The 25160-nt window shown below is 55.1% G+C and overlaps 2 protein-coding genes across 12 annotated transcripts in view; both read left to right on the top strand.

Moving 5' to 3' along the window:
* NDOR1 (NADPH dependent diflavin oxidoreductase 1) overlaps window positions 1-6214 on the top strand; it is a 47867-nt gene extending 41653 nt beyond the window's left edge. For 10 of the 11 annotated variants that reach the window (XM_073315002.2, XM_073314998.2, XM_073314994.1 and 7 more), the window contains one exon: window positions 5952-6214. In XM_073315002.2, coding sequence (XP_073171103.1) covers window positions 5952-6096 — 145 coding nt within the window. In that variant the 3' untranslated portion in view covers window positions 6097-6214. Of the gene's footprint in view, window positions 1-74; window positions 5065-5951 lie in introns of those variants that run through there. The other variant, XM_073315004.1, reaches the window with a different exon arrangement.
* An 11774-nt stretch (window positions 6215-17988) lies between these two features.
* On the top strand, window positions 17989-20076 carry LOC140899376 (ring finger protein-like). The gene has a single exon (XM_073314807.2). The coding sequence runs from the start codon at window positions 17989-17991 to the stop codon at window positions 19006-19008; it is 1020 nt and encodes a 339-aa protein (XP_073170908.2). The 3' UTR covers window positions 19009-20076.
* The last annotated feature ends 5084 nt before the right edge of the window (window positions 20077-25160 follow it).

Here is a 25160-nt window from a genome sequence, read left to right as displayed (position 1 = left end):
TCTCCCACGGCAGCTCTGGATGCTGGAGCCTGGTTCACATTATAATTGGGCACCATCTTTCCTCTCATTAACAGGGTAGTGGTGCCTCATGTAAGAGCAAAAGACAAGGAATTACTTCCCCTATTCTGCAGGGTAAGCCCTTGCGGAGCTAAGAAGCTCCCATCAGCACGGGCTGCCAGGCGAGGCCCTAGCAGAGCGAAGTGGGCTCAGCCTGCCATTGGCACAGCCGGCAGGTTCAGGAGCTGGCAGGAAGTGGTGTCAGGTAGAGTTGTAGGTCGGTTTGGTAGCTGGAAGCAGTTGGTTGGGGTTAGCCACCCTGCATACCTCTCCCTGTGGGATCGCAGTATTTAATGAACTGAGAACACACATTTCTGAGGGCCATGCTCATGGTATCTGAGCCCCTTGTACAGAACTCAGAAGTCCAGGGATTTCCCCGAACGGAACATACTGTGCTGATGGCCAGAGGACCTGCCTAAGGGACTGGGAGCTAGGGATCAATTGCAAACCGAATTCCAATAGTCCCCATAGGGGAGAGAGCCTGAATACGGTACCCCAACTGTGGTGACTTGAGGCTCTGTAGTGCAAGTGCGAGCCAGCATTATTACTAAGGAGATGACACAAAAATACCCTCCCCCTCTCTAGCTCCTTGTGAGTTCCACCCGAGCACCCTGGCCCATGTAACTCTGAGATTGCTGGGGCCTAGACCACTTAGGGCCTTATAAACTGCCAGAACCTTGACAGACACGCAGCAGTCAATTGTCAACCAATGCAGAGCACACACAATATACCTATCTGTGTGCCCCGGGCACATCATGCACCAGCTGAAGCTTTCAGCCCCAAACAGAGCTACATTAATCTGGCGGAGGGTGACAAAGACCCAAGTGAGCACAATGTGGCCCACATCTGAGATGAGAGAGGACATCTGCCAGCTGCTGGCAGGGGCCATCATTGCTGTGTGGGACTACAGGAGCGGAGAGACAGCCAGCGAGACCCTAAGACTTCCAGTCTCCGTGTTCCTGGTGGTCACTGCCAGTTCCTTCAGACAGGTGTGCTTCTCTTTGCCAGTCAGTATCCCGTCCAGCTCAGCAGTGGTACTGCAGCTCACAGTATTTCATCCAAGCCTGCCCACCTGGCCTTCCCTACACACACAGCCCTCTGGGATCCCCAGGGTAAAGCCCAGGGAAAGGAAGAGCCCAACATAATCTTCAGGAAAGAACAAAGCTATTAAAGCCACGTCTCATAGGAGAGCCAATCCGATTCCAAATCACCAGTAGCCCATGTCAGTGCGCCATGTCAGACAGAAGGAGCCAATCCTCTGTGCTGTGGCTTAGGAATAGGAGCTTTCCTAGCTCCTTAGAGTCTCCTGTCTCCCTCCGTTAGTTCCTGGGAGAATGACTTCCTGGAGCAGCCTCCCTCACCTCTGGCCAGGCCTGCACGTGCTGCCTGACTCCATCACTGCCTTGCGTCACAGCCAGGTTACAGGCTTGAGCTTTGTCACTGGCTAAACGTTGCGCAGCTGCCTCGAAACAGCTCCTGAGATCTCTGCCCAGAACCCAGTGCTCACGAATTCTGATCTGAGCCCAGTCAAATCCCAACAGTTGTTAATCAGAGAGTGGGGTCTAGTGGTGAGAGCAAGGAGTGGGAGCCAGGAGACCTGGGCTTATTCCTGGCTCTGCTGCTGCCTCACTGGGTGGCCTTGGCCAAGTCACATCACCTGTCCACCTTCATTCTCCCATCTGTTGAATGAGGGTAATACTTGCTGTCTCGCACGCAGGGAAGTTACGTGGCATTGCTGGCGTCTGTGAAGTGCGGTGAGGTCAGCGGGTGAATGGGGCTAGGGAAGGCAGATGTAATGTCTGTCCAGCACCCGGAGCATGTAAAGTGCTACGTTAACACGGAGCATCGTTAGTTCTGTCCTCTTTAATAGCAATAGCAGGAGGGTCTGTTCCTCCTCAGCTTCCTGCCAATCCGCAACAAGAACAGGAACCTCTCTGCTGATCCCGGGGGTGAGACTCCCCTGCATTCCTGGAAGTACACACTATGTCTTCCTTGGTCACCCAGGAAATGCCTGGACTAAGCATCCTCCCCAGGAAACCTCTCCTGCTGGCTGCCTCGATGAGCAGGGTCATCTGGCCGAAAACTGGATGGTTCAGGGAGCATTTCAGAACTCCATCATCCCAAAGAACAACTGGTCACCGTTTTCAAACGGAGGAGCCGAAACACAGCACCTGGCCCCAGCACTAGGACCCAAAGGGGAGGGAGACCTGTTTGCTGGAGGATTGGGCATATGCCTTGTGTGTGTGGGCCCAGAGTCTGCAAGTCACCAGCACTGTCAGGGCTGCACGTATCCTGGCTGTCTTACTGCCCCTAACCCAAGGGCAGCCCCAGCCGCTTCCTGCCACCCATATCCGTGAGTCTGGGCACTGTAGTAACCACCCCCTACTCCATGTTTTGTCTTTCGATGGTGGTTGGTGTTGCCAGACAGTCCCCAGAGTAGGTGTCCCAGTGGCCCACGCTAATCGATTCCCAGGCCAGTGGGGAACCCTGTTGTGACATACCCCGGGCACAATCTAGACGAGCGAGTAGCTGAGTCACCCCTGCCCTCTAACATGGGCTGCCCTTTACACTGCTCTGCTGCTGCGGCAGCTCACAAACAGCCTCCAGAAGGTAAGTCACTCCCAGCTTCAGCCATGTTACCTGCAGCCAGCCAGTCACGCCCAGGCTCTGCATTATACTTCAGGATGACCCCAGCACACTCCCAGCTCCAGGCTTTCCCCAGAAATGTGTGTCTTGTACTGCCCAGCCCTCCCCTGGACAAGACAAGCTCATATAAAGTCTGTCATTGTATTAACAGAAATTTTGATATGTACCAACCTTGCTACCCCAAATGGAGTTTCCCAAACACTCCAATTTAAACACACTGGCTTAGATAAAACAATAGAACAAGTTTATTAACGACAAAGAAATAGATTTTAAGTAAATACAAGTAATGAGGCATAAAAGCCAGAAATGGTTACGAGAAAAATAATGATAAAACACAACTAATGGCTAACTTAACAAACTCTGTTAAACTCAACTTGAATTTTTTCTCACCACATGCTCTCAACAGTCTTACTGGCCAAATATCTTAAGCCAAGACCCCTTCCTCTTTGTAATGGCTGCGTCTGTTGTTCCTTCTGGTGCAGTGAATCGATGCACAGAAAGAGAGAGGAGGAGGGGATCCATTGCGGTGTCTGCCCCTTCTCTTATCATCCTGTCCTCTCTTTGAGAAGCATGTCCTGCTGGGAGCATGGGGACAGGCAGACTCAGTGGACGGGAAGTCCATGCTGTTTCTCTGCTAAGATATAGATTTTTCACACCAGCCCTCTTTCCTGCTAAAGAATGGCCACTTAGCAGGTTGACTTAGCCCACTGACCTTGTTTACACGTGGCAGAGGTGTCAGCTCGCCCTTTGTCTCCAAGGAACTGGTTTGGCCACTCCTCAGACTTGGAACATGTGTGAGTAACGCCATACAGTGGAATCTTCCAAATTCACATACAATGTTGCCACACATATTTTACTAGGACAATAATGACCAGCAAATTATGAGCTTTCAAATGATACTTTGCAAAGCATGCTGTGTACAAAGATTATTACAGTAGTGGACAGGGGCATATTCTAGGGGTGACCAAACTGTGACTCGTGAGCTGCATGCGGCTCTTTTACAGTTAAAGTACAGCTCACAGAGCCCCTCATACCCCCCACCCATTCTCCACTTGCGGGGAACTTGGGACCTCTACCTTGCAGCAGGGTGGTGGGGTAGGGACTTTTGCCCAGCAAGGAGGGTGGTGGCGGGGCTTCAGCCCTGCGGGGTGCACCTGCAAGGCCCTGGGGCTTCAGCTGGAACAGAGCTGAAGCCCCAAGCCCTGGCTGGTGCCTCCTGCAGGGCAGAAGCCCCGAGCCCCAGCAGACACGTCCCGGCTCTTGAAGTTCTGAAGATTGTCATATGTGGTTTGGAGGGTCAGTAAGTTTGGCCACTCCAGGTATATTCTGTCACACCTATCACCATCCATTCTGACCTGTAGAACGCAGGCCATAGGACTGCCCTGAATTAATTCCTGTTTGAACCTAGTGAAGATCTTTTAGAAAACTTCCCAACCTGGATTTAAAATTTTGAGGGTCAGGTTCATTGACCAGCTGCTTGGCAGAGTTGCACAGGCCTAGACTCAGAATGGGATACAAGAGAAATCCCACAGTGTCTTTGACATTCTGCAGCCCAAAGAAGTGGATACAGCGGCCGTACCCATAAATGAGGGTACCGTAGACCCAGCAAAGGACCTTGGCTAACTCCTGCGGAAGGGCTGATGGAAGGTATTCAGTTCCGCAGAAAGGACTGCCCCCCATCATGGGATACAGACATCTGGCCAAGTCCAGGAAACATCTGAAGTTCCAGACAGTGACACGAACCTCCCTAATGCCCTCCTGAGATCCTCCTCAGTAGCTCGTCACTCTGGCCTTACAGGACATCACAGGTCACCCAGCTTGCAGGGGGACCGTTGCTTCATAGTAAGGGGTGGACAATATCATTACCCAGTGCTACCATACAGCCTGTCCATGGTCCCAAGGGTCTTCGCTGAATGCCTGCCTGTATGGGCATTCTGCTCAGGATCCTGGGAGTCTATGTATCCACGCTGGATGACTGACTGATTTAATGTAGATTGTCTCAGGAGGCCTTTCAGCTCTTACGGTGGTCAGCAAATTGATTCCCTGCCAGAATCCATGCTGGTGCCTAACCAAAGCCATGTGAGTTTATAAGGGCAGCCATGGACTCCAAACAAGCCAACACTCTCCTGCTATCCTGACCCTCTTCTGCGCGCTACAGAAGATCCGTGGCAGCCCTAGATAAGCCGCTATCATATTCCCCCGCAAATTACTAAGTAGTGAGGGATATCTCCCACCTAACAAATCCCTTTAGAGTGATTTTGATCACCAAGGATCTTCTCTGAAGACAATGGATGTTTACATATATACATGAATTAATACTTGGAAAGCACCAACAATCCACAGAGCTGCTTTAAGACTGCTGCGCTATGATGAAACAGCATGGCTTTATACTGTGGTTTGTGATGTGGTGGGGAGGGTGGGGGGGGGTTGAGCTTCATGACTCTGTAGCTGGCTGTGTCCTTGTTTTTGAGTGCTTGAGCTTGGAGCTGAACTGCGAGATAGTGGCCCCGTTTGCCAGGGAATGGACACAAGGGCTTTTAGAACCCAATGTTTTGTTTGGGGCTGTGTATCCAGGGTAGCCCCCTGAGCCTCCTTCAGTGCAAAGCCAGGCAGGCTGCCGCATTGTGCCGAGGAGTCTAATGCCTGGGAACCCCTGCTCGCAGCCATGTGCCTCAGCTGAGTACCCACGGGCATATACTCCCTGCTGGGTGTCGGACCCTCCCTTGTCTGGCGAGCACATTGGTTAAAGTGTAAGCTGCTCTGCAGGGGGCTTGTGTCCAGCAATGTGCCCATGGGCCCTATGCTGCTGTGCGTGGTTGTAAAGCCACCGTGCAGGGACTGACCCACAAGGCAGCCAATGGGTTGCATCCAGGTGAGCCAGGTTAGTTCTGCTGGGAATAGCTGTGTGCTCATGGCAGGGCTGGAGAAAGGGCTTGAGTGTAGCTCCGATGAAGCTCGCCTTGTACTGGTCAGGGCAGCAGAGCTGGTTTTGGTCCCAAGACCGGGCCAACAGAGCTGAAACCAACCCCTACTGTGCAGCTCTGCAGTAGGAGGGGTAGCTATAGTGAGAGAGCTGTATCCAGCCCAGCACAGAAACTGTATCCAGGACTGCACAGAAAGCCCTGCCCCAGCCCCATCGGCAATAGGAATGAACAGAACTGGTCTTACGGGGGAGCAGGGAGGGCAGATGTGTTGAGACTGTCCTGTGTTCTGCTTTGCAGTTACAATAGAGACTTTCTCCCTTCCAGAAATGCCAAGCAAATGCCAGCAGCAGTAGCAGAAGCTCTAAAATCCATGTTCCAGTTGGAAGGGGACCTGTCCCCTTCAGAAGCTGAGGAGTATCTAACAGCCTTGGAGAGATCCCATCGCTTCCAGATGGAAACCTGGTCATAAGCCTGAAGCTGGGCCTGGGACTGCCTGCTCCTAGCCATTCCCCCACCCAGCCGAATACTTGTAGCTATGTGGGAGTGTCCAGGCACAGACAACGTCCAATAAACCCGTCAGCACCTTGTATCAGCCTCACACTTCAGTCTGAGGGCATCTCAGCCGGCACAGTTGCCCTGCCGGTGCCAGGGTGTCGGTCCTGGATGTGGCTGGGTTTGTCCCCACACCAGTCCCTGCACCCATAGCAGCAACATCAGTGTCCCGCACGCTGCCCGTCCACCTGCGCACCTCACCCCTGGCCTGGAGGGGGTGCTCAGTCTCCTTGCCAAGCCATGGTGGTGCTTTGCCTGTCTAGGCCAAGGCCCCAGACTTCTCACGCTGGCCACAGAACAGCTGTTTGATGGACTCGAGCTGGTATCTGTGGAGTTGGAGGCCAAGGGGTGTTAGCGAGGGGCTGTGTAAATATGTGCTCTCTTCAAGAACAGGAAGTTTCTCTTTACCTGTCATCTTTCCTAGGCAGAGCTCAAAGCACTTTACAAAGTGCTGAGTCACGTTATTCCCATCTCTAGAAAGGAAACTGAGGCACAAAGAAGGGAAATGGCTTGCCCAAGGCTAAGTGAGTCCATGGCAGGATCATGAGTATACCCAGTCACCCGCCCATGTAAACAAAGCCATTTCCTCTCAGAGAGTCTGCCTCCTACTGCAGAATGGTGGGGTCATGTAGGGAAGATAGCGAGTCCTTGAATACTTGAACCAGGTGTCACTGACGCCAGGTCATGTTCCGGAGTCTGCCAGTAGTGTGAACGCATGACTCAGAGAAAAGTGAGCTTCCCCATTCCTCCAGAGCTGAGCCGACACCTGCTAAGGACAGTTTAAATGGGGCATTAGTAACTGGTTCCCTGCCCAGTCCCCAATGGCCTCCTGTATCACCTCTGAGCTAGCAGCCCAAGCAGCCAAACCTCCTCCCACGCAGTTCTGTGCCATGCAAGCAGCTGAAAGCGGGGCGGAGGGAGGGGGCTGCTGTCCAGTGGAGCTACAAACCCAGTGAATTTATGCAGGACCTGCACTTGGAATCTGGAGGGGTGTGGGGGCTGCGGTTTAGCTGGTCCAAGGGCCCAGTCCCAATCAAATGCAGCCGCACCTGGAAGGGAGGACTTCTCCAGGAGCCACATTCACTCTCAGCAACAGCTGTGTGGAGGGCTGCTGGTGAAGGTAGCCAGTGCTTTCACTGGACGTTCTGCCCAGCCCCTTCCTATGCTCCAGGGGTGCTGGCACACGGGTCCCTGCTGGCAGTGCAGGCAGAAAGCACTGAAAAGCAGAAAAGGGGCTGGAAGCAGCGTCTGCACATCCGTGCCTGTGCCCCACACACCTTCATGCTCTAGGACAAAGGGCCAGAGGGAGGGGTGCACGTACAACCACATGTCAGTTCCTTCCCATATGTCTCTGGCTCGAGGTGGAGCATTACGGCACTGCTGGTTAGCTGCACAGCTCACTTTGATTCTTTTATTTCTGGACGTGTTTCTTCTTGTTTTGTTTGTTATTTAGCACAGACTTGTGTGTTCAGGGGCTCCCCGCTCCTTTCTTTGTAGGCAGGGCCTGCTTTGACCTCGGGCCCTATTTGTTGGTGGCCTTTCCCAGGTGGGTTAGGCCAAAACCCCTGGGTTCAAACCCCGCCAGACCTATCACAGACCATTCTGGCTGCCTCCGCTACCTTGGAGAGCCCCACATCCCATCTAAGTATAGGGGCTGCTCCAGCTTAGAGAGCAGATCCAGGGAGCTGAGGGAAGACTTATGGAAGCTGCTCCTTATGGAGCGTTCCCTGAGACCTGTGGGGTCTGATTTCCTCTCCCCTCCACCCCCGTACATCGGTGTAGCTGCTTGGGGAGCACTTCAGTGGCTGAAGAGCTCATGGTGCAGCTTAGTATACTTCGAAGCTTCAGAGGAGGAAAAGGCCCCATTCACCGGAAAGAAAGACTCAAAGGAAGGGAAAAGTCTCCTCGAAGGCCAGGGAGCAAGGAGGCCTCACATCCTGCTGTGGAGACTGCTGAGGCTTCTCCCAGCCATAGGACCAATAGGAATCCTCTGGCAAGCAGCCCCGGGATCACAGCCCTCCAAACATGGGGTCAGCTTAAAGGAAGCCTCTTAGACACATGCTCCGGTATCATCTTCCCCGGGTCACAGTCACAGAGAGCGCGCGAACCGTTCATCTGTACCATCTCCAGCACTGCTCAGCGTGCTTCACCCTCAGGAACAGGGTCCAAGTTCACCATTACCAACCAGGTTGCTCTCCCGTGAGGATCCCTGAGTCATGGAAGAATCCGAATCCCCTCTGCTGAGGGGTACCGACAAAGATTGCTTGCTGGCGTAGTAGGAAGAGGCCTGAAACACAAGCCCATGTATCAGAAACCTGGTATGAGGCCTGAGGCCTGGGCTAAAGTAGACAAAACTTTGCTGCTATAAAGCAAAGTTAAGTTGTGAGCAAGAGGCAGCCCTGCTCACAGCATCTGGCAAGAACAGGGCTAATATTGCAGAAACACACTCCTAAGTGGTGCTAGGCATAAGAATATAAACACAAGCACATTCCAGAAAGGTGGTACCAGAACACCTCGATGCCAAACACATTCCCCAAAGAGAACAGGAACACACTGACCCATCCTAAAGATAAGGTCAGGGTGACAGTGTGATGGATAGAGATGCACAAGGTGATGGGAGGTAACTGGCTACGTCAGAGGGTGTCAACTAACTACATCAGAGGAGCAGTGTGTAACTCATTTGTACTGATGTATAAAAGATATCTCAGAGGGAGAAGCAGGTCTTTGGCTGGCCTGGGGATAATGGAAAGTCCCACCATTAACTGAGCCACTCCATTGCAACGGGCATACATGTGTTAGTGTACCTGTAACCATTGAGCCAGGGCATTAGGACTGTGCTTCGTTGACAATAAACCTGACCAAGTGCCTTCACTATGAACCAAGTTTGTGGATTTACTGGACCGTTCAATCGGAGCCTGCTGTACGGGCTGTCTGGCCAGAGTCAGTACAGCATGCAGAAAGAACACATGCAGCTGAACATCTGATGACAGCTGGTACCAACACCTGCCCTCAAAACAGAGTCCCCAGTGATGCTACGAAGACTCAACCACCAGTACCAACGCGGCCCCCAGTACCAACACCAGTGGCTTTCCTCTGGATATGGGAGATGACACCACTTGGACTTGGGAATTTCTGTCCAAGACTCCACCACTTTCCCATTCCAGCCTCTCTCCCTAGAGGTATAGTCTGAGGAGGAGACCTCAGGACCCAGCCAATGTCTTACCCATCAACCTTGGTAGGAACACCCTTGGGATTCCACTCCTTTCCTCTGTGCTCCACCACTGTGGGCTTTTTGGAACCCTTGGGACCCTTATGGTGACCAATTTTATAGGTGTCCTCACACAAGAGGACCCACCAAAATCAGCAGCTACTGGTACCTCAGGACCCTCCTCCCGAGAACACCCCCGAGAGGAGCAGGAGGTAAGAGCGAGATGCAGCTATCTAACAAATTCTCTTCCTCACCTGACGAGGCCCCCACCCTATGCAGAGGATTTCAAGGCCTTTCAAGAGCTGATAAAAGAATATCAGAAGCCTGGCCAATCCCTTCGGAGGAAATACAAGAAATACAATGCTCCCTGGTTGAGTATTTTACATACCTCTTCCCAAGGCAAGATTGCCTTGCTCATTAATGGTGCGTTACTCTCACCAGCCCGTATGATATAGCATATACCAGCTACCATACTACCCACATGCCAAAAGGCAGACAAAAAATAATATGTACCCATCCCACCCCTAACTCCCTGGTAGCCAACGCTCTCAATGAAACAAATGGACAGTGTCAATCCAGATCAACTCCCTCCAATAAAGAACTCAAGTTTTTGGGCCTTCTTGGCTGCAAGAGCCATTCCTCAGCTGCTCTCCAGTTCAGAGCTGCCAACTATCCTGCCTTGATGGGAAAATGTGACTTTCCAAATGACAGCGAGTTGTCACTTTGGAGTGATCATTTGCCTCAGGCCCAAAGGGATCCATTTCAGGCGATCGTCACAGATGGCCCGATAATCACTAAAGCTTCCTTACAGGCTTCTCTCGATGTAACAGGCACAGTCTCACACCTTTGTCACGCCTCAAGCCTTCCGGCTGCAAGCTTCCCAGGGAGATGCAAAATACCATGGAGGACCTTCCTTTCGAAGGGCCAAGCTCTTCAGTGATGACCCCGATGAATCCTCCCACTCACCTGGGGATTCTAGAGTGTCTCTGCGAGCCCTCCGTGCATACACCCCTGAAAAAAAAAATCATGCATCACCCCCTACTCTGGGCCTGCGAGCCCTCCGTGCATACACCCCTGAAAAAAAAAATCATGCATCACCCCCTACTCTGGGCCTTATGCTGCTCCAAGCCACCTTCCATCGACCCTATGGAAACCATCTCTCCCACTTCCTACCTTCTTGGGATCTCATCATTTCAGACAGAGAGATTCAAGAAGTGGTTTCAACAGGATAGTCCATCCAATTCAGCTCCACCCACCCGTCCACTCCTCATCCCTGTCCCTCTTCAGGGACCCTTTGTGACCAACTGGGAATTTCGTGTAATACTTTTATGACTCCGACGTATGCCTCAATTTCCCCCGTATGCTATGTTGTTACCCGGTGGGTGGAAATGGATTGTTTGCTCCTAGGGCAGGCTTAGAGACAATGGTATGAATGTCATCTGGCTGTCTGAGCTGGGATGGGTCATTGAAAAGGACTAGCTAAGGCCAGCCCCATATCAGTGCAGAATCTGAAAACACAAAGGCAAATCCAGTCACCAGGACATTGACACCTAGCAACCAAGGCCCCAGAGGGCAATGGATTTCCGCATCTCTCAGCTGGGAAGCTGAGCAGTGCCCCAGCTCAAGAACAAAGGATTAGGGAGATGTGAGGTGGGGGATAAGAGTTGGCTGCTGGAAGGAGTCTCTCTCACCTGGGAATTGGCAAAGGAGGTCAGACTGAGAGAGACAGAGTGGGGTTCACTACAGCTTGGCTGGGCTCTGGACTAGTTAGAATGTTCTGTGCTTTAACCTTCAGTTCTCTCTGCCAACCTAAGAATGTCCCATGCTGTGTTCCAGTTGACTAATACAAACCCGACTGTTTTGCTGTTTGGGTGTCATTGCAAATGCTTGCTGAGGTGCATTAGTCCCTGCAGAGTGGACAAGTCTCTACTAGGAATCTATTTCAGTTGAACTTGCTGAACAGAGCTCATGGCATGAAGCAAGGGAGCTGAAGGCCCAGAGGTCCAGTCTAAGGAGGTGGTCAGGCCATGTGGAGGAAGAGTGAGACCTCCGGAGGGTCTGGCACACTGAAGTGGTATCTCCTAGAAACTGTCCCAATGCTGGGGGCATAGCACTGATACTGTGGATCTGCGACAGCTGGTGGGAGAAGTGGGATGCTGACTGTATTTTGCAATAAGTGACTTTCAGCAGTAAAACAAGGTAAGTCAAAGGAAACAGCAAGAAAATGTCTTATAACCACCTCCATAAGAAGGACATCGCAAACCTGTGCAGGGAGAGGGTTAAGTGTTGGGAAACGTAACAAGACACAGCAGACTGCATGTCTGGAGAAAGATGATCAGTCCAGGAAGCAGGTTCCAGATAGGGTTTCAAGAGGGTCTGAGAATGACAGAGGCAGCAGCAGGGCATCCTCAAGACTCAGTTCCCTGTCCAGCAGGGCATCGTCACGACCTGACAAGAGGCATCCCCTCTTGTTGGTTCAGCAACTACTTGGTGAAGGAATCCATCAGCTATCGCATCCAGGAAAATCTGAGCCCTATTATTATTACTAGCACTTGTCCTCCAGTCTATATCTGGGAAGTTAAAGTCTCCCATGATCACGCAGTTCCCATTAGTATTTACTTCATTAAAAACATTAAAGGGGTCCCTATCCATATCGGACCCCGGCGGTCCGTAGCCCACCCCAAGCACTATCCCAGGGGAGGCTCTAGTAGTTTTCTTCCCCAATGTGATTTTTGCCCAGACGGGCTCTGTCTTATCCATTCCATCGCTTCTTATTTCTTTACAGTCTACCTCATCCTTGATAGACAATGCGACTCCACCACCTTTGCCTTTATTTCGGTCTTTGCTAAACAGCGCAGACCCTTCCATACCCGCACTCCAGTCCTGACGACTATTCCACCCTGTTTCTGTTCCCCCTAGAATACCTGGTTTCATTTCCTGCACCACTGGCTCTAGTTCCTCCATTTTGTTACCTGGGCTCCGCGCATTGGGGTACAAACATCTTCATTTTTGCCGTTTGGCCTCACTCACGTTCTGTACCCGATTAGGCCCGGTCATTCTACAGCCAGTATCACCTATTAGACTGGTATGTATGGTACCCTTCCTCCTTTTGTCCATTCTCCTACCCACAGCTCTATCATTTCTTATTTTGTTTTCTTCCCTCTCAGTGTTAAAATCCAGCGTGGAGATTACCTGGACATCTCCCCCGGATTTCTAGTTTAAAGCTCTCTTGATCATTTGTGCCATCCTAGAAGTCTATTTCCCTCCTTACTCAGATGAAGTCCATCCCAAGAGAACAGTCCTCTCTCCATGAGTGCTTCCAAGTGGCCATACATCCCAAAGCCCTCCTTACAGCATCAGTGCCTAAGCCATCTGAGCATCATAATCTTGTCACACCTTTGTTGCCCTCTAGGAACAGGCAGAATCATGGAATCAGAGAATATCATGTTTAAGAAGGATGAATTCAAACTGGAACAGGTACAGAGAAGGGCTACTAGGATGATCCGAGGAATGGAAAACTTGTCTTATGAAAGGAGACTCAGGGAGCTTGGCTTGTTTAGCCTAACTAAAAGAAGGTTGAGGGGAGATATGATTGCTCTCTATAAATATATCAGAGGGATAAATACCAGAGAGGGAGAGGAATTATTTAAACTCAATACCAATGTGGACACAAGAACAAATGGATATAAACTGGCCACTAGGAAATTTAGATTAGAAATTAGACGAAGGTTTCTAACCATCAGAGGAGTGAAGTTTTGGAATAGCCTTCCGAGGGAAGTAGTGGGGGCAAAAGATCTATCTTGCTTTAAGATTAAACTCGATAAGTTTATGGAGGAGATGGTATGATGGGATAACATGGTTTTGGTAATTAAATATTCATGGTAAATAGGCCCAATGGCCTGTGATGGGTTTTTAGATGGGGTAAGATCCAAGTTACCCGGGAAAGAATTTTCTGTAGTATCTGGCTGATGAATCTTGCCCATATGCTCAGGGTTTAGCTGATCGCCATATTTGGGGTCGGGAAGGAATTTTCCTCCAGGGCAGATTGGAAGGCCCTGGAGGTTTTTCGCCTTCCTCTGTAGCATGGGGCACGGGTCACTTGCTGGAGGATTCTCTGCTCCTTGAGGTCTTCAAACTACAATTTGAGGACTTCAATAGCACAGATATAGGTGTGAGGTCTTTTTTAGGAGTGGTGGGTGAAATTCTGTGGCCTGCATTGTGCAGGAGGTCAGACTAGATGATCATAATGGTCCCTTCTGACCTAAATATCTATGAATCTATGAATCTATGAATCAGGATTGGAAGGGACCTCAGGAGGTCATCTAGTCCAACCCCCTGCTCAAAGCAGGACCAATCCCCAACTAAATCATCCCAGCCAGGGCTTTGTCAAGCCTGACCTTAAAAACTTCAAAGGAAGGAGATTCCACCACCTCTCTAGGTAATGCATTTCAGTGCTTTACCACCCTCCCCGCATCAGGTGATCCCACTGAAGATCACCTGAGCCTTGATTTCCTTAAGCATCTTCCCCAGCCTGGCATAGTCTCCCTTGATACGTTCCAGCGAGAATCTAGCCATATCATTTGTTCCCACATGAAGGACAATCAGTGGATTCTTTCCCTCTCCCATTAGGATCCTCTTCTGTTTTCTGAATCAGCTCTTGTTACAGTCCTGTCTATTCTTCTCAGTAAGGAGTCCCCAATCACATAGACCTGCCTCTTCCTGGTGATGGTGCAATTCTCCAGTCTATCCCCTGTTCCTTCTGGCTGCAAGTCCTCTCGATTCCTATTGTCCCTTGCAATCCTCTGCAACCCATCCCATATCCTTCTGGGGCTTATATTTGGTGTTGTTATCTCCACTGACTCTTTCCCTCTTCCTATAGGACTAGCTGCTCTTCTCTTCTTCCTTACCCTCTCACCTTCAGTGACCACCTACTCTGCCCCTTCTTCATTTTCCAACTCCACAAACCTGTTCCTGAGCTCTGTTTCTCTTTCACTAGCCCATCTTTTCCTCTGCCTGGTTCTCTTAGTCACATGCTTCCACTGTCCACTTTCCTCACCCAGCAATATCCCCTCAGAGTTCTTTGGTCCTGCTTCCATCTGCAAGTCTGAGCTTTTCTCTTCAGCCTCATGTCTCCGCTCGAACCCCCTTCTAAACTCAACCAGAGTTTCCACCTGCATCTCCAATCCTCGGATCTTTTCTTCCATCAGCTCTATCCGGCGGCACTTCGTGCAGACAAAACTCTTTTCAGGTACCCCCTCCAGGATCATGTACATGCCGCAGCTTCCACATCCAGTTAGTGGGTTACAGATTGTTGCAATAAGCCATAAATCCAGGGTCTCTGTTCAGTCCAGGATTTTTAGTGTCAACAACACTTTCAAAAGATGAGCCTGCGAGTTTAAATTCATAACTTTGCTAGAAGTTCTTCATACTCTGCATGTATAGAGTGCTTGCCTTCTCTCTCAGTATGACTCTTCAGTGCTTCTCCCAGATTTTCTCTTTCACAGAAAAAATGAAGGGAGAACTGATTTCCACTCAAAGATTGTGAGAATGGGTTTTGGGATGCGTTTTGGCATATTACAAAGCTTCTGGGGTGCATCCCCCCAGGGCAGCGGTTCTCAAACTGTGGGTCGTGACCCCATTGTAATGGGGTCGCCAGGGCTGGCGTTAGACTTGATGGGACCCAGGGCCAAAGCCCAAGCCACACCACCCAGGGCCAGAGCCAAAGCCCGAGGGCTTGAGCCCTGGGTGGCGAGGCTCAGGCTTTGGCCCTCCCGCCTGGGCAGTGGGGCTTTGGCCTTGGGCAAAGGGGCTCAGCCTTTAGCTTTGGCCCTGGGCAGTGGGACTTGGGCTTTGGCTCCCATGCCCATGGCGGTGGGGCTCGGGTGGGCTCAGGCTTTGGTCCCCCCGCGCAGGGGTTGTGTAGTAATTTTTGTTGTCAGATGGGGGTCGTGGTGCAATGAAGTTTGAGAACCCCTGCCCTAGGGTGACTGTCTATTCCACTAGGGCTCAAGCCACCTCCATAGGCCTACTTGAGAACATACCCATCACAGACATTTGCAGGGCCATCACATGGTTGTATGCGCACACGTTTTCCAAGCACTGTGCAGTCTTGACTGCTTTCAGGGCAGCTGCGGCCTTTGACGATGCTGATCTCCAATCTCTACTGAAACCACCTCCTCAGCACCCTCCTCCATATTGAGGCACTGCTCGGGAATCTCTTGATGTGGAACACCCGTAGGGACTCAAGGAAGAAGGAGAGGTTACTTATCTTAGCTGAAGTTCTTCAGCGTGTTTTGTCCCTATGGGTGCTCCACTGCCCATCCTCCTCCCTCTCTGCTTTGGAGTTCTGCCTCTGGGTTTCATGACTGAGAAGGAGCAGGAGTGGTGGTGGGTTCACCCCTCTCTCTATACTCTTGTGCTGGAGCATGAGGATGTCTAGGAAGGATGCAGGCATGGACCCACAGGTGCTGCTGACAAGAACTGGAGAGGGCACGGATGCTCACACACCTTGTCATGGAGCACCCATTGAAACAAAATACCTCCAAGAACTCCAGTTACTGTACAGATAAGTAATCTCTCCTTCTCGGGTCCAAACAGCACCAATTACCACCAGTAACTAGAGACCGCACTAGCAGAGAGCTGGAGAAGTAGGGGCCAGTGTTAGTGGGGAGGGGGTTACCAAGCATCCTGCAAACACACTTGCCTTGTACTCAGCAAGGTGGGTGCTGGCTTTCTCTGGCTGTGGCCCCTTTGCCATTGTCCCTCTGCCCCACGTTGCCTGGTTCCATGTGTCTCCGGTGCCATGCCCTTTCCCATTCCCCTGGCTCTCTGAAATTCTTAGGCACCCTGTAAACAGTAATTAGTTCCCTGGATGTGAGTCAGACCCCAGGCTGGGAGCCTGACGAGCTCTGAGCTGGTCTCTCTGCTGCCCTGGGCCAGGGTGTGCATGTTCTCAGGCAGGAAGGGGAAGTGAGTGAAAATGTCATCCCCATGCGGGCTCCCACCCTGGATCAGCAGGGCCTTCCGTGGCCACAGGGACAGCAGATACAAGGGATAGTTACCTCTCCAAGGTCTGCATCACTCTGTACTTGTATTGTTTTGCTTAGAGCAGAGGTTCTCAAACTTCATTGCATTGCGACCCCCTTCCGACAACAAAAATTACTACATGACCCCAGGAGCAGGGACCAAAGCCTGAGCCCACTTGAGCCCCACTGCCCAGGGCAGGGGAGACCAAGCCCAAGCCCCACTGCCCAGGGGTGGAAGTGGAGGGGAAGTCAAAGCCTGAGACTCGCTACTCAGGGCTGAAGCCCTAGGGCTTTGGCTTCAGCCCCGGGCGGTGGGGTTTGGGCTTTGGCCCCAGGCAATGGGGCTCAGGCTTTGGCTTTGGCCCTGGGTCCCATCAAGTCTAACACCAGCCCTGGAGACCCCATTATAATGGGGTCTCGACCTACTTTGGGGTCCCAACCCAGTTTGAGAACCGCTGGTTTAGAGGTAGGGCCTGTAGGAAGTGAAGTGTTGGTTGGGTCTCTTGCCCACCCCTTCAGTTAGCCAGTGTGAGTGCTGAAAAGGGCTGGCTTGACAGACCTGGTGCCCCTGTATCCTGCAGGGGTGACCTGGGGCTGAAGAGGGGAGCCCCTCTCCACATCTACTCAGGCCTTGGCGTGTCTGTTGTTGACAAAGGGGTGATTGCAGCAACTGCCCCTTCACATGGACACCTGGCCCCTGAGACAATCAGTCCTTGCTTTGATTCATTGTTATCACTGCCCCAGCAGCCCTGGCTGTGCTGGGTGGACCCTGGGCCGCATCTGTGGGCTGTGAGCTGTCCTCAGAGCATTCATGGTTCCAGCACGGGTGTCCCATCCCAGAGGGCACCCAGAGCACAGCCTGGCAGAGCTTGTCAGACCACGTGGCTAACTCCCTAGTGACTGAGGAGAACTCACCCCACTCCAGCGACAGGAGCCAGGTGCCGCACTGGAGACCTAAAGGAGGGTTAGTGATGGCAGAGACGGTGCCTCTGGACCAGCAGCCTCCCGTGGGCAGAGCACTGCGAGGGGGCCTGAGGCCTGGCACCCAGAGGAGAGGGCTGCAATGTGGGGAAGGGGGCAGGTCAAAGCCAGACCTAGTTCCATGGAGGATGTGGAAGAGGAAGGCAGGGGCAGGCTGGCGAGGGGGGCCGCCCGGCGAGGGGGGCCGCCCAGCGGGACTGTAAGATCAGCAAGGACAGACACAAAGCCAGAGAGCTCCAGAGGCTGGAGCCGTAGGCGGGGGGGAAGTCACAGCCCCCTGGACAAGCGCAGGTGGTCCGTGGGCGAGGGCTGGAGAGCAGCCGGGCTGCAGGGCGAGCCCAGGGGAGCGGGGGGCCCCTTGGTCCCAGCCGCTGCGGCCCCACGGGGGGCTGGGGCTAGCTCCGGGAAGGGCGGCGGGAGCAAAGCTGAGCAGAGGCGTGGCCGTGGAGCCGCCAAACCAGCCGGGCGGCGAGGCTGGCCCCGGGCCGGGGGGGGGCGGTGGCCGAGCCGGGGGCGGGACGGCTCCGCTTCTCGGCGCGTGGGACGCAGTCCCGGGCCAGCGAGCGGCCACAGCTGCCCTGCATCGGCCACCGGCATGACAGCCGCTGTCCTGCGGGCAGAGCCGCCCCTCGCCCCGGCGCCCCTCGGCGTGCCCGGCGAGCTGCCGCCTGCGGCCGCCGCGGACCAGCAAGCGGCCGGGCAGGCGGGAGATGCGGAGGGCCCCGGGCAGAGCGAGCCGGCGGCCTGGGGAGGCGAAGGGGGCGCCCGGCCGGGGGCCGCGCCCTGGCCCTCGGGAAAGGCGCCCAGCGGGCCCCCGGAGCTGGGGGGCGAGGAGGGAGCGCGGGAGCCTCTCCTGGACCAGCGCAAAGCGCCCGCTGCCTGCGGCCCCCGCACCGCGCCTCTGCTAGCGGGGCCCCTCTGCCCGGCGTCAGCCCCACTCAGCCCGCTGCCAGCGGCCGGCAGCAGCCCCAGCCCGGCAGCTCCCCAGGGGCAGCCCCGCCTGGAAAGGACCCCCAGCCGGAGCCGGAGCCTCGCCCGCGCCGGGGCGGGCGAGCAGGCCGCGCCGGAAGCGGGCAGCGCCGAGGAGGAGTGCCCCATCTGCACGGAGCCCTACGACCGCGGGCGGCACTCGCCGGCCCTGCTCAACTGCAGCCACGTGCTGTGCCGCGACTGCCTGCGCGCCATCCTGGAGCGGGCCGGCGCCGCCGACATCGGCCGCGTGCGCTGCCCCCTGTGCCGCCAGAAGACGCCCATGCTGGAGTGGGAGATCCGCAAGCTGCAGGAGGAGCTGCTGCTGCTGCACGCCCAGCCCGCGCCGGCCCCCGCGCTGGCGCCGCCCGCGCCGGCCCCCCTGCCGCCCCGGCGGCCCGGGCTCTGCGGGGCCCTGGAGCACCGCTTCCAGGTGCGCTTCCACACCAGCCGCACGTTCGGCTGCCTGCCCTGCCTGCGCTACCCGCCCTGCCTGGTCAGCGGCCTGGGCGGCCTGCGGCGCCGCTGCCGCTGCTGCTACCTGCTCTCGCTGGCCGCGCTGCTGGCGGCGGAGACGCTCAGCCTGCTGCTCATCTTCCTGCCCATCGGGCTGCTCGTGCTGCTCTTCCTCATCCTGGACAAATAGCCGCCCCCCCCCCGGGGGGCCCCTGCAGCCAGGCCAGAGCGCGGGGAGCGATCGGTGCAGGCGCGGGGCTCGGAGGGGGCGGCCCTGGGGGTGTTCCTACCCCCCTCAGGAGGGCTAAGTCGCAGGTGTTCAGCCCCGGGGAGAGCCCTGGTGTCCTGGCCAGCATCCCCGTGCTCAGGCCCGCTCTGCCGGCCAGGAGAGACAGCTGGGCTCAGTGGCAAGGCCTCATTAGCCCTGCCTCAGTTTGCCCCTTTGGGCTGCAGGGAAAGCCCTTCCAGCCGGGTTGGGCTTCTGCCACAGCTGCTGCTAAGATCATAAGAAGGGCCACACTGGGTCAGACCAAGGGTCCATCTAGTCCAGTGTCCCGCCTTTCGACAGTGGCCAATGCCAGGTGCCCCAGAGGGAATGAACAGGACAGGGAATCATCAAGTGATCCATCCCCTGTCGCCCATTCCCAGCTTCTGGCAAACAAGCTAGGGACGCCATCCCTGCCCATCCTGGCTAATAGCCATGGATGGACCTATCCTCCATGAATGTATCTAGTTCTTTTTTGAACCCTGTTATGGTCTTGGCCTTCACAACATCCTCTGGCAAGGAGTTCCACAGGTTGACTGTGCATTGTGTGAAGAAATACTTCCTTTTGTTTGTTTTAAATAAAAGGAAGTATTAAATAAAAGGAAGTAGAGGACCAGCAGGGCCCCCCTGGGCACTCCATGCCAGTGCCCGTGCACAGGGAGAGGGGCAGGGATTCTCTGCTCACAAAAGGGTCCAGACATGCGCTAAAGGCAGGAGGTGCCAAGCTCTGACAAATCTAGAGCAGAAATGGAGGCCACGGGGCCAGCCAGTCCCAACGCAGAGTTTAAGCTGTGACCCAGGGCAAACAGTACCATGCTCCTGCAGCCCGCCCACATCAGTCAGTGTCATGGGAGCAGAGGTGGGGCAGATGCACTGAGCTCACGGCAAGGCAGGGCTGGGCTGGCCAGGGGTGGTTCGTGCCTGGTTTCCTCTCTTGTTCAGTCAAAAGATTCTGTTTCCTCAAGCTCAGACTGTGAAAATACAAACGATTGACTTGAGAAGCATCTGTCTGAGTGCAGAGCCCGTGAGTGCGACAGAAGGGACTGGCTGCAGTTGGCAGCACAGGGGTGGGTGCTCTGCAAGCTTTCCCTGTGCTCCTCATCCACAGCCCAGTTTGGGTTCCTCCCCCTCCCCCCACCACTGCCCCTTCCTCCTACCCTACAGCCCCCTCTATCCCTGCTCTGGTCTTCCTTAGTACCAGCTCCTGCTTCCCAGCCACTGCCCACCATACTGAATTCTTTGGGGATCTGGGCAAAGGGATACTGAGATCCACCAAACTCCTTGCCCGGGTGACCAGGAAGGATTTAAACCAAGCATGGAAGGCCAGTGCGCTAGCCTTGAGCGGTGCCCAACATGCAGGGGGCCGAATTGCCAGCTGGGAGGCAACTGACTTCACAGGGCCAGGGGCTATGGCGTGTTCAGTGCAGTCTGGGACACTGCCAGCCACAGACCCCCCGTCCTAACAAACCCAGGCTGTTTGATGCAACCAGGCTGTAAAGCAGAGCAGCTCTTGGTTCCGTGTCCATGGTCTTGCTCCCAGCCCGTTGTCTGCTGCTACACAGGACCGGCTGGTTATTCTACCTGTCTGTACAGCTGGGCACTCCTCCTGCATGCAGCAGGCAGAGGGGCTTGGTCCCCAGCAATCCACGTGACCCAATTGCCCCATGGCAGGGACAGCAGCACTGGGAGACCTTGGGGCTGAACAGATGATGCTCTCCCCGAATCTCACAATTCTCATGCTAATGCATGAGCCCAGCACCCTCCCCTAGTCCCTGCTCTATGCCCCCCAGTGCCGACCCTCAGATCACCTGAGGGGGAGGAACAGCTCTGAGCCTGATCCACCTGGGGAAGGGAAGCTCTGCTGAGCCGGGGCCCTTTTACAGTCCCTTTAGGGCGAGCTGCCCCGGCACTCTACTATGTGCACAGGAAAATCCTGGCTTCTGATGGGCTGCTGTTGATTTCCTTGGTTTAAACATTTGCAGCCAGTGGGTCACATCAGGTGCCCCCTCCCCCAGCCCTCTGCAGTGCCTTGGTGGGGGGAGGGTCACTCCAGGTGGCACCGATGGCTCTTAGCAACAGAAGGGCCAGTTAGCGCAGAGCCAACACCTGGAGCAGCCCTGCCTGGCCCCCAGCTGCTTGCTGGCCTCATGCTCTGCCTCCGCAGGCACCAGTCCCTGCCTGTGTCCTTCAGGCTCCTGCTTGCCCTTCCCTGCACAGAGATAAGGGAGCCGGCGCTGCCCGGCTCTCCCGCAAGGGCACGGTAATGTCAGAGCAGGGCCTGTTCCATGCCCCTGCACCATTGGTAGCGCCCCTGTGCAACCAGGGCTTTGTGAGAGTACAGCCCTCTGCCCGCAGCACGGGAACCTCCGCAGGGGCCCACCTGCCCAGAACCGCTGTGCCTTGCTTCAGCCTTCCTAACCCCCAGCCTAGGGCGGCACTCCCGCTGGGCCCAGGTTACACAGCAAAAGAGCTCCAGCTTGCCACGACCAGAGAGCAGCCCCCAGGCAAGGCTGGCCTCACGGAGAGTGGCCTCCTGTTGGGATGTGTACAGGCATCCCCTCTGCCTGAGCGCTGGATCCCACTCAGAACTGGGCCCTCCCTGTCGCTATGGGCCCTGCTGCGCGGGGCTGGCGGGCTCCTGCACAGGGAGCCAGCTGGGCAGGGATGCGAGGCCAGCAGGGCCACTGGGCAGGCGACCGGCCTGGAACCAGCCAGCTACTGCAGCAAACAGATGCTTTGGGGAGGGGGGATCAGTCTGGGGGAGATGAGCTCCTGGGAACTCACAGGTAGAGGACAGAGGGGAACTTTGTGCCCATCCAGTCTGAGCTGCTGTGCAACCCAGGCCAGGGACCCTCATGGAGCAATTCCAGCCTTGGGCCAAGCCCCCTGCTGGAGCCACAGCACAGTGTCGCATGTGAGCCATCCAGGGCTGGCCGTGGTGCTGGTTAGATCAGTGCAGGCCCCACCCATGGACACAGCCTGGGACAAAGGTGCCTTGGTGCCATGTGGTTTGTGGCAAGTGCCTTCATCCCAGCCAGGCCAGCTGCCTCACTCCAGGGGCTGCCCTCACCCCCAGCCCTAGGTCAAAACCTGGCTGGTTCCAGCTGTCAGTGTTGTGCCTAGCCCAGCTCTTGGACACAGGTGCAGGAGAGAGGCACCTGGTACACCCCAGCCCTCAGCCAGTCGTTCCAGGGTTAATCCTGTAACAAAGCGGAGCTGCCTTTCCCCTAAGGAAGGGCTCCCCCCCTGCCCCCAGGGCCCTGTCTGTGCCACCCCTCCCCACCAGCATGCCTGCTCCCCTAGAGCTGCAGTGGGTGCCGGGAGGAGCAAGGCAGTGCCAGCAAGGTGGGGTCTGAGCCTTAGCAACTCCCCAGAGCTCAAACCCGGCAGCATCCCTATGTTCCCGCCCACTCAGCCCACCCTGTGCTGCGGAGACCCTGCTCCCCAGGGGACCACAGGCACTGGCAGACTCTGCCCATCTCCATGGCATCAAGTCGGACACCCTGCAATGTGCTGGCTCCCTGGGGGCAGCTCCTCCCTTTTCCAGACCAGCTGGGAGCATTGTTAACATGCTGTTCCTGTCTGCAGAGGATTCACGCAGAGAAGAAACGGACATTCTTTCCAGCGGAGACCCTGGCTCTAGCCAGGCAGGCTGGGAAAGCACAGGAACTTGTCTTTAGGAGGAACAGCCCATCCAGTGCATTCCCTGCCCTGAGGGTGTGGAGAGCCAGGTCTCTGGTCCTTCTCCTCCCCAGCAGTTTTGTGACTGCAAAGCACAAGAGAGGGCAGTGTTCTCATGGCTCCTCGGAGACAGGGGCACTTTCGGATTCCTGTCCTGGAGAATCTGGCCCCTGGGTTGGATTTATAAACACAGGGGCCCAGGTCCAGCCAGCCCGACCCCCTGAGGCTCCATTTCACAGCAGAGACAAGCAGCTGGGGGTTTATGGCTGCTGTTGTCCACACATCTATCCACAGCTCATTCTCAGGAGAGAGAAGCCAGTTCCTGCATCCCCTGAGGGGAGGAGAAAGAAAAACTCTAAGCAAAGTCCCCAAGCACTCCAGCCCCGGGAAGTCCATTCCTTGTAGCCTTTCTGAGAGCAGGCCCAGCATGCCCCAGGGAGAGCTGGCCGTGATCCAAGCCCCTTTAATCCCTCAGTTCCTCTGGGGCTGTGGTTCCACAAGGTCGGACGCAGACCAGCGGTGAGTGGGTTTGGGAAGCGAGCCAAGCCAGCAGCGCCATTCAGGAGTGACGTGCCCAGCTCCAAGCCGAGCCTGGGACTCAGGGCAGCAGCTGCCAGAATTGCATGGCGTGGCTAGGTGAGCGCAACCCATGGATCTGCAGAACAAGCCACGTCTGATCACACCGCCAGGCGCAAGATTAAAGTTCCCAGTGCTTCCAGCAGGAATTTCCACAGCCCCTGGGAGAACAGGCAGCTCCCTCCGGCCAGATGGGCCAGTGCTGAGCTCCTGCTGAACTCTGCCAGCTGAAAGGGGGATGGCCAGGCCTGGAGAGGTTCAGGAGGGGGCTAGGAAGGGGTACTGAGCCCAGGGGAGGTTACAGCGAGGCTCTGCACAGCACTCTGACCCACAGGTGGTTAGAAGGGCTGCTTTGTCTTGTAGCATGAGCTGGCACCAGACAGCTGCTTGTGCCCATCCCCTTGCCGTCTCATGGCACCATAATCCCGAGCCGTCTCCCTTACCTGGACAGTGCCAGTGGTCTCACTTCCCTGACACACCTACGATCCTGTCCAGCAACTTCTGCCCCCTGGAGCAGCGCTGCTGCGGCTCCCCTCTGCCCCCGAGGGCTTCTGGAGTGACTGCCAACTCCTCCCCCCTTGGCCAGCAAAAGGGGACAGTACCTAAGGGGACGGAGAGGGTGAGGCGGCCACCTGGGGTGCTGGGCTCCATGAAGCTCAGAGCATCTGTGTCGGCATCAGTGGGCAGGGCAGCCACAGGCTCTGGCAGTCACTGCGTTCCCTGCAGAGGGGACACAACAATCTGCATGGGTAGCGCAGGGCCAGTCGTCCTCCGGGCATACCATGTAGGGAAAGGAATGAGGGACAGCTCCACTGATCAGCCCCTTCCCCATGCACAATCAGGGTCCAGTGCCCAGCTCCTCATTAATGTTCCCACCCGAGTGACACAGAGGCATCCCCCCACCCCGCCATGGGCTCCCTGGGAAACTCCTGTTTAGCCACAAACTTGGAGAAGCAGCTGCTCCGTTAACATCTCCTGCTGTTCCACTGCCTGGCCAGGGCCTCAGCCAGCCCTTCAGAGCCCACCCGCACTGGGTTCCTGCCTGGGGAAAGTAAAGCCTAGGTGCCATGTCACCCTAGGCACTGGGGCCAGTCCCTGCTCCCCTCCGTGTCAGGATCTAGCACAGATCACATTCGTGGCACACAGGAGAGGAAGCTACTCAGTTCTGCTAAGATCCGTCTTGCTGCGTGCACTGCCCGCAGTCACCGGCTTCTCAGCAGGCTTTCTCCACAGCTGCCCCTTGTGCTGGGGAGCCCATGTGCTGCCAGGGGAGCACCCAGCCTGCCCAGGGTGCTGCATCCCCAGCCATCTCGCTGGATGAGCACCTGACAGGTTGGAAAAAGAACAGGAGGACTTGTGGCACCTTAGAGACTAACCAATTTATTTGAGCGTAAGCTTTCGTGAGCTACAGCTCACTTCATCGGATGCATACTGTGGAAAGTTTAGAAGATCTTATTATATACACACAAAGCATGAAACAATACCTCCTCCCACCCCACTCTCCTGCTGGTAATAGCTTATCTAAAGTGACCACTCTCCTTACAATGTGTATGATAATCAAGGTGGGCCATTTCCAGCACAAATCCAGGGTTTAACAAGAACGTCTGGGAGGGGGGTGGGGGGTGGGTAGGAAATAGAGACTGGGAGTGGCTTAGTCATTATGCAAGGTAGCCTATTTCCCCTTGTTTTTTCCTACCCCCCCGCCCCCCAGACGTTCTTGTTAAACCCTGGATTTGTGCTGGAAATGGCCCACCTTGATTATCATACACAACGTAAGGAGAGTGGTCACTTTGGATAAGCTATTACCAGCAGGAGAGTGA

This window comes from Lepidochelys kempii, chromosome 16, assembly GCF_965140285.1.
Source record: "Lepidochelys kempii isolate rLepKem1 chromosome 16, rLepKem1.hap1, whole genome shotgun sequence".
In the NCBI taxonomy this organism is placed as follows: Eukaryota; Metazoa; Chordata; order Testudines; family Cheloniidae; genus Lepidochelys; species Lepidochelys kempii.
The sequence above is the reverse complement of the archived record's forward strand: the minus strand, read 5'-3'. Positions and strand labels throughout refer to the sequence as shown.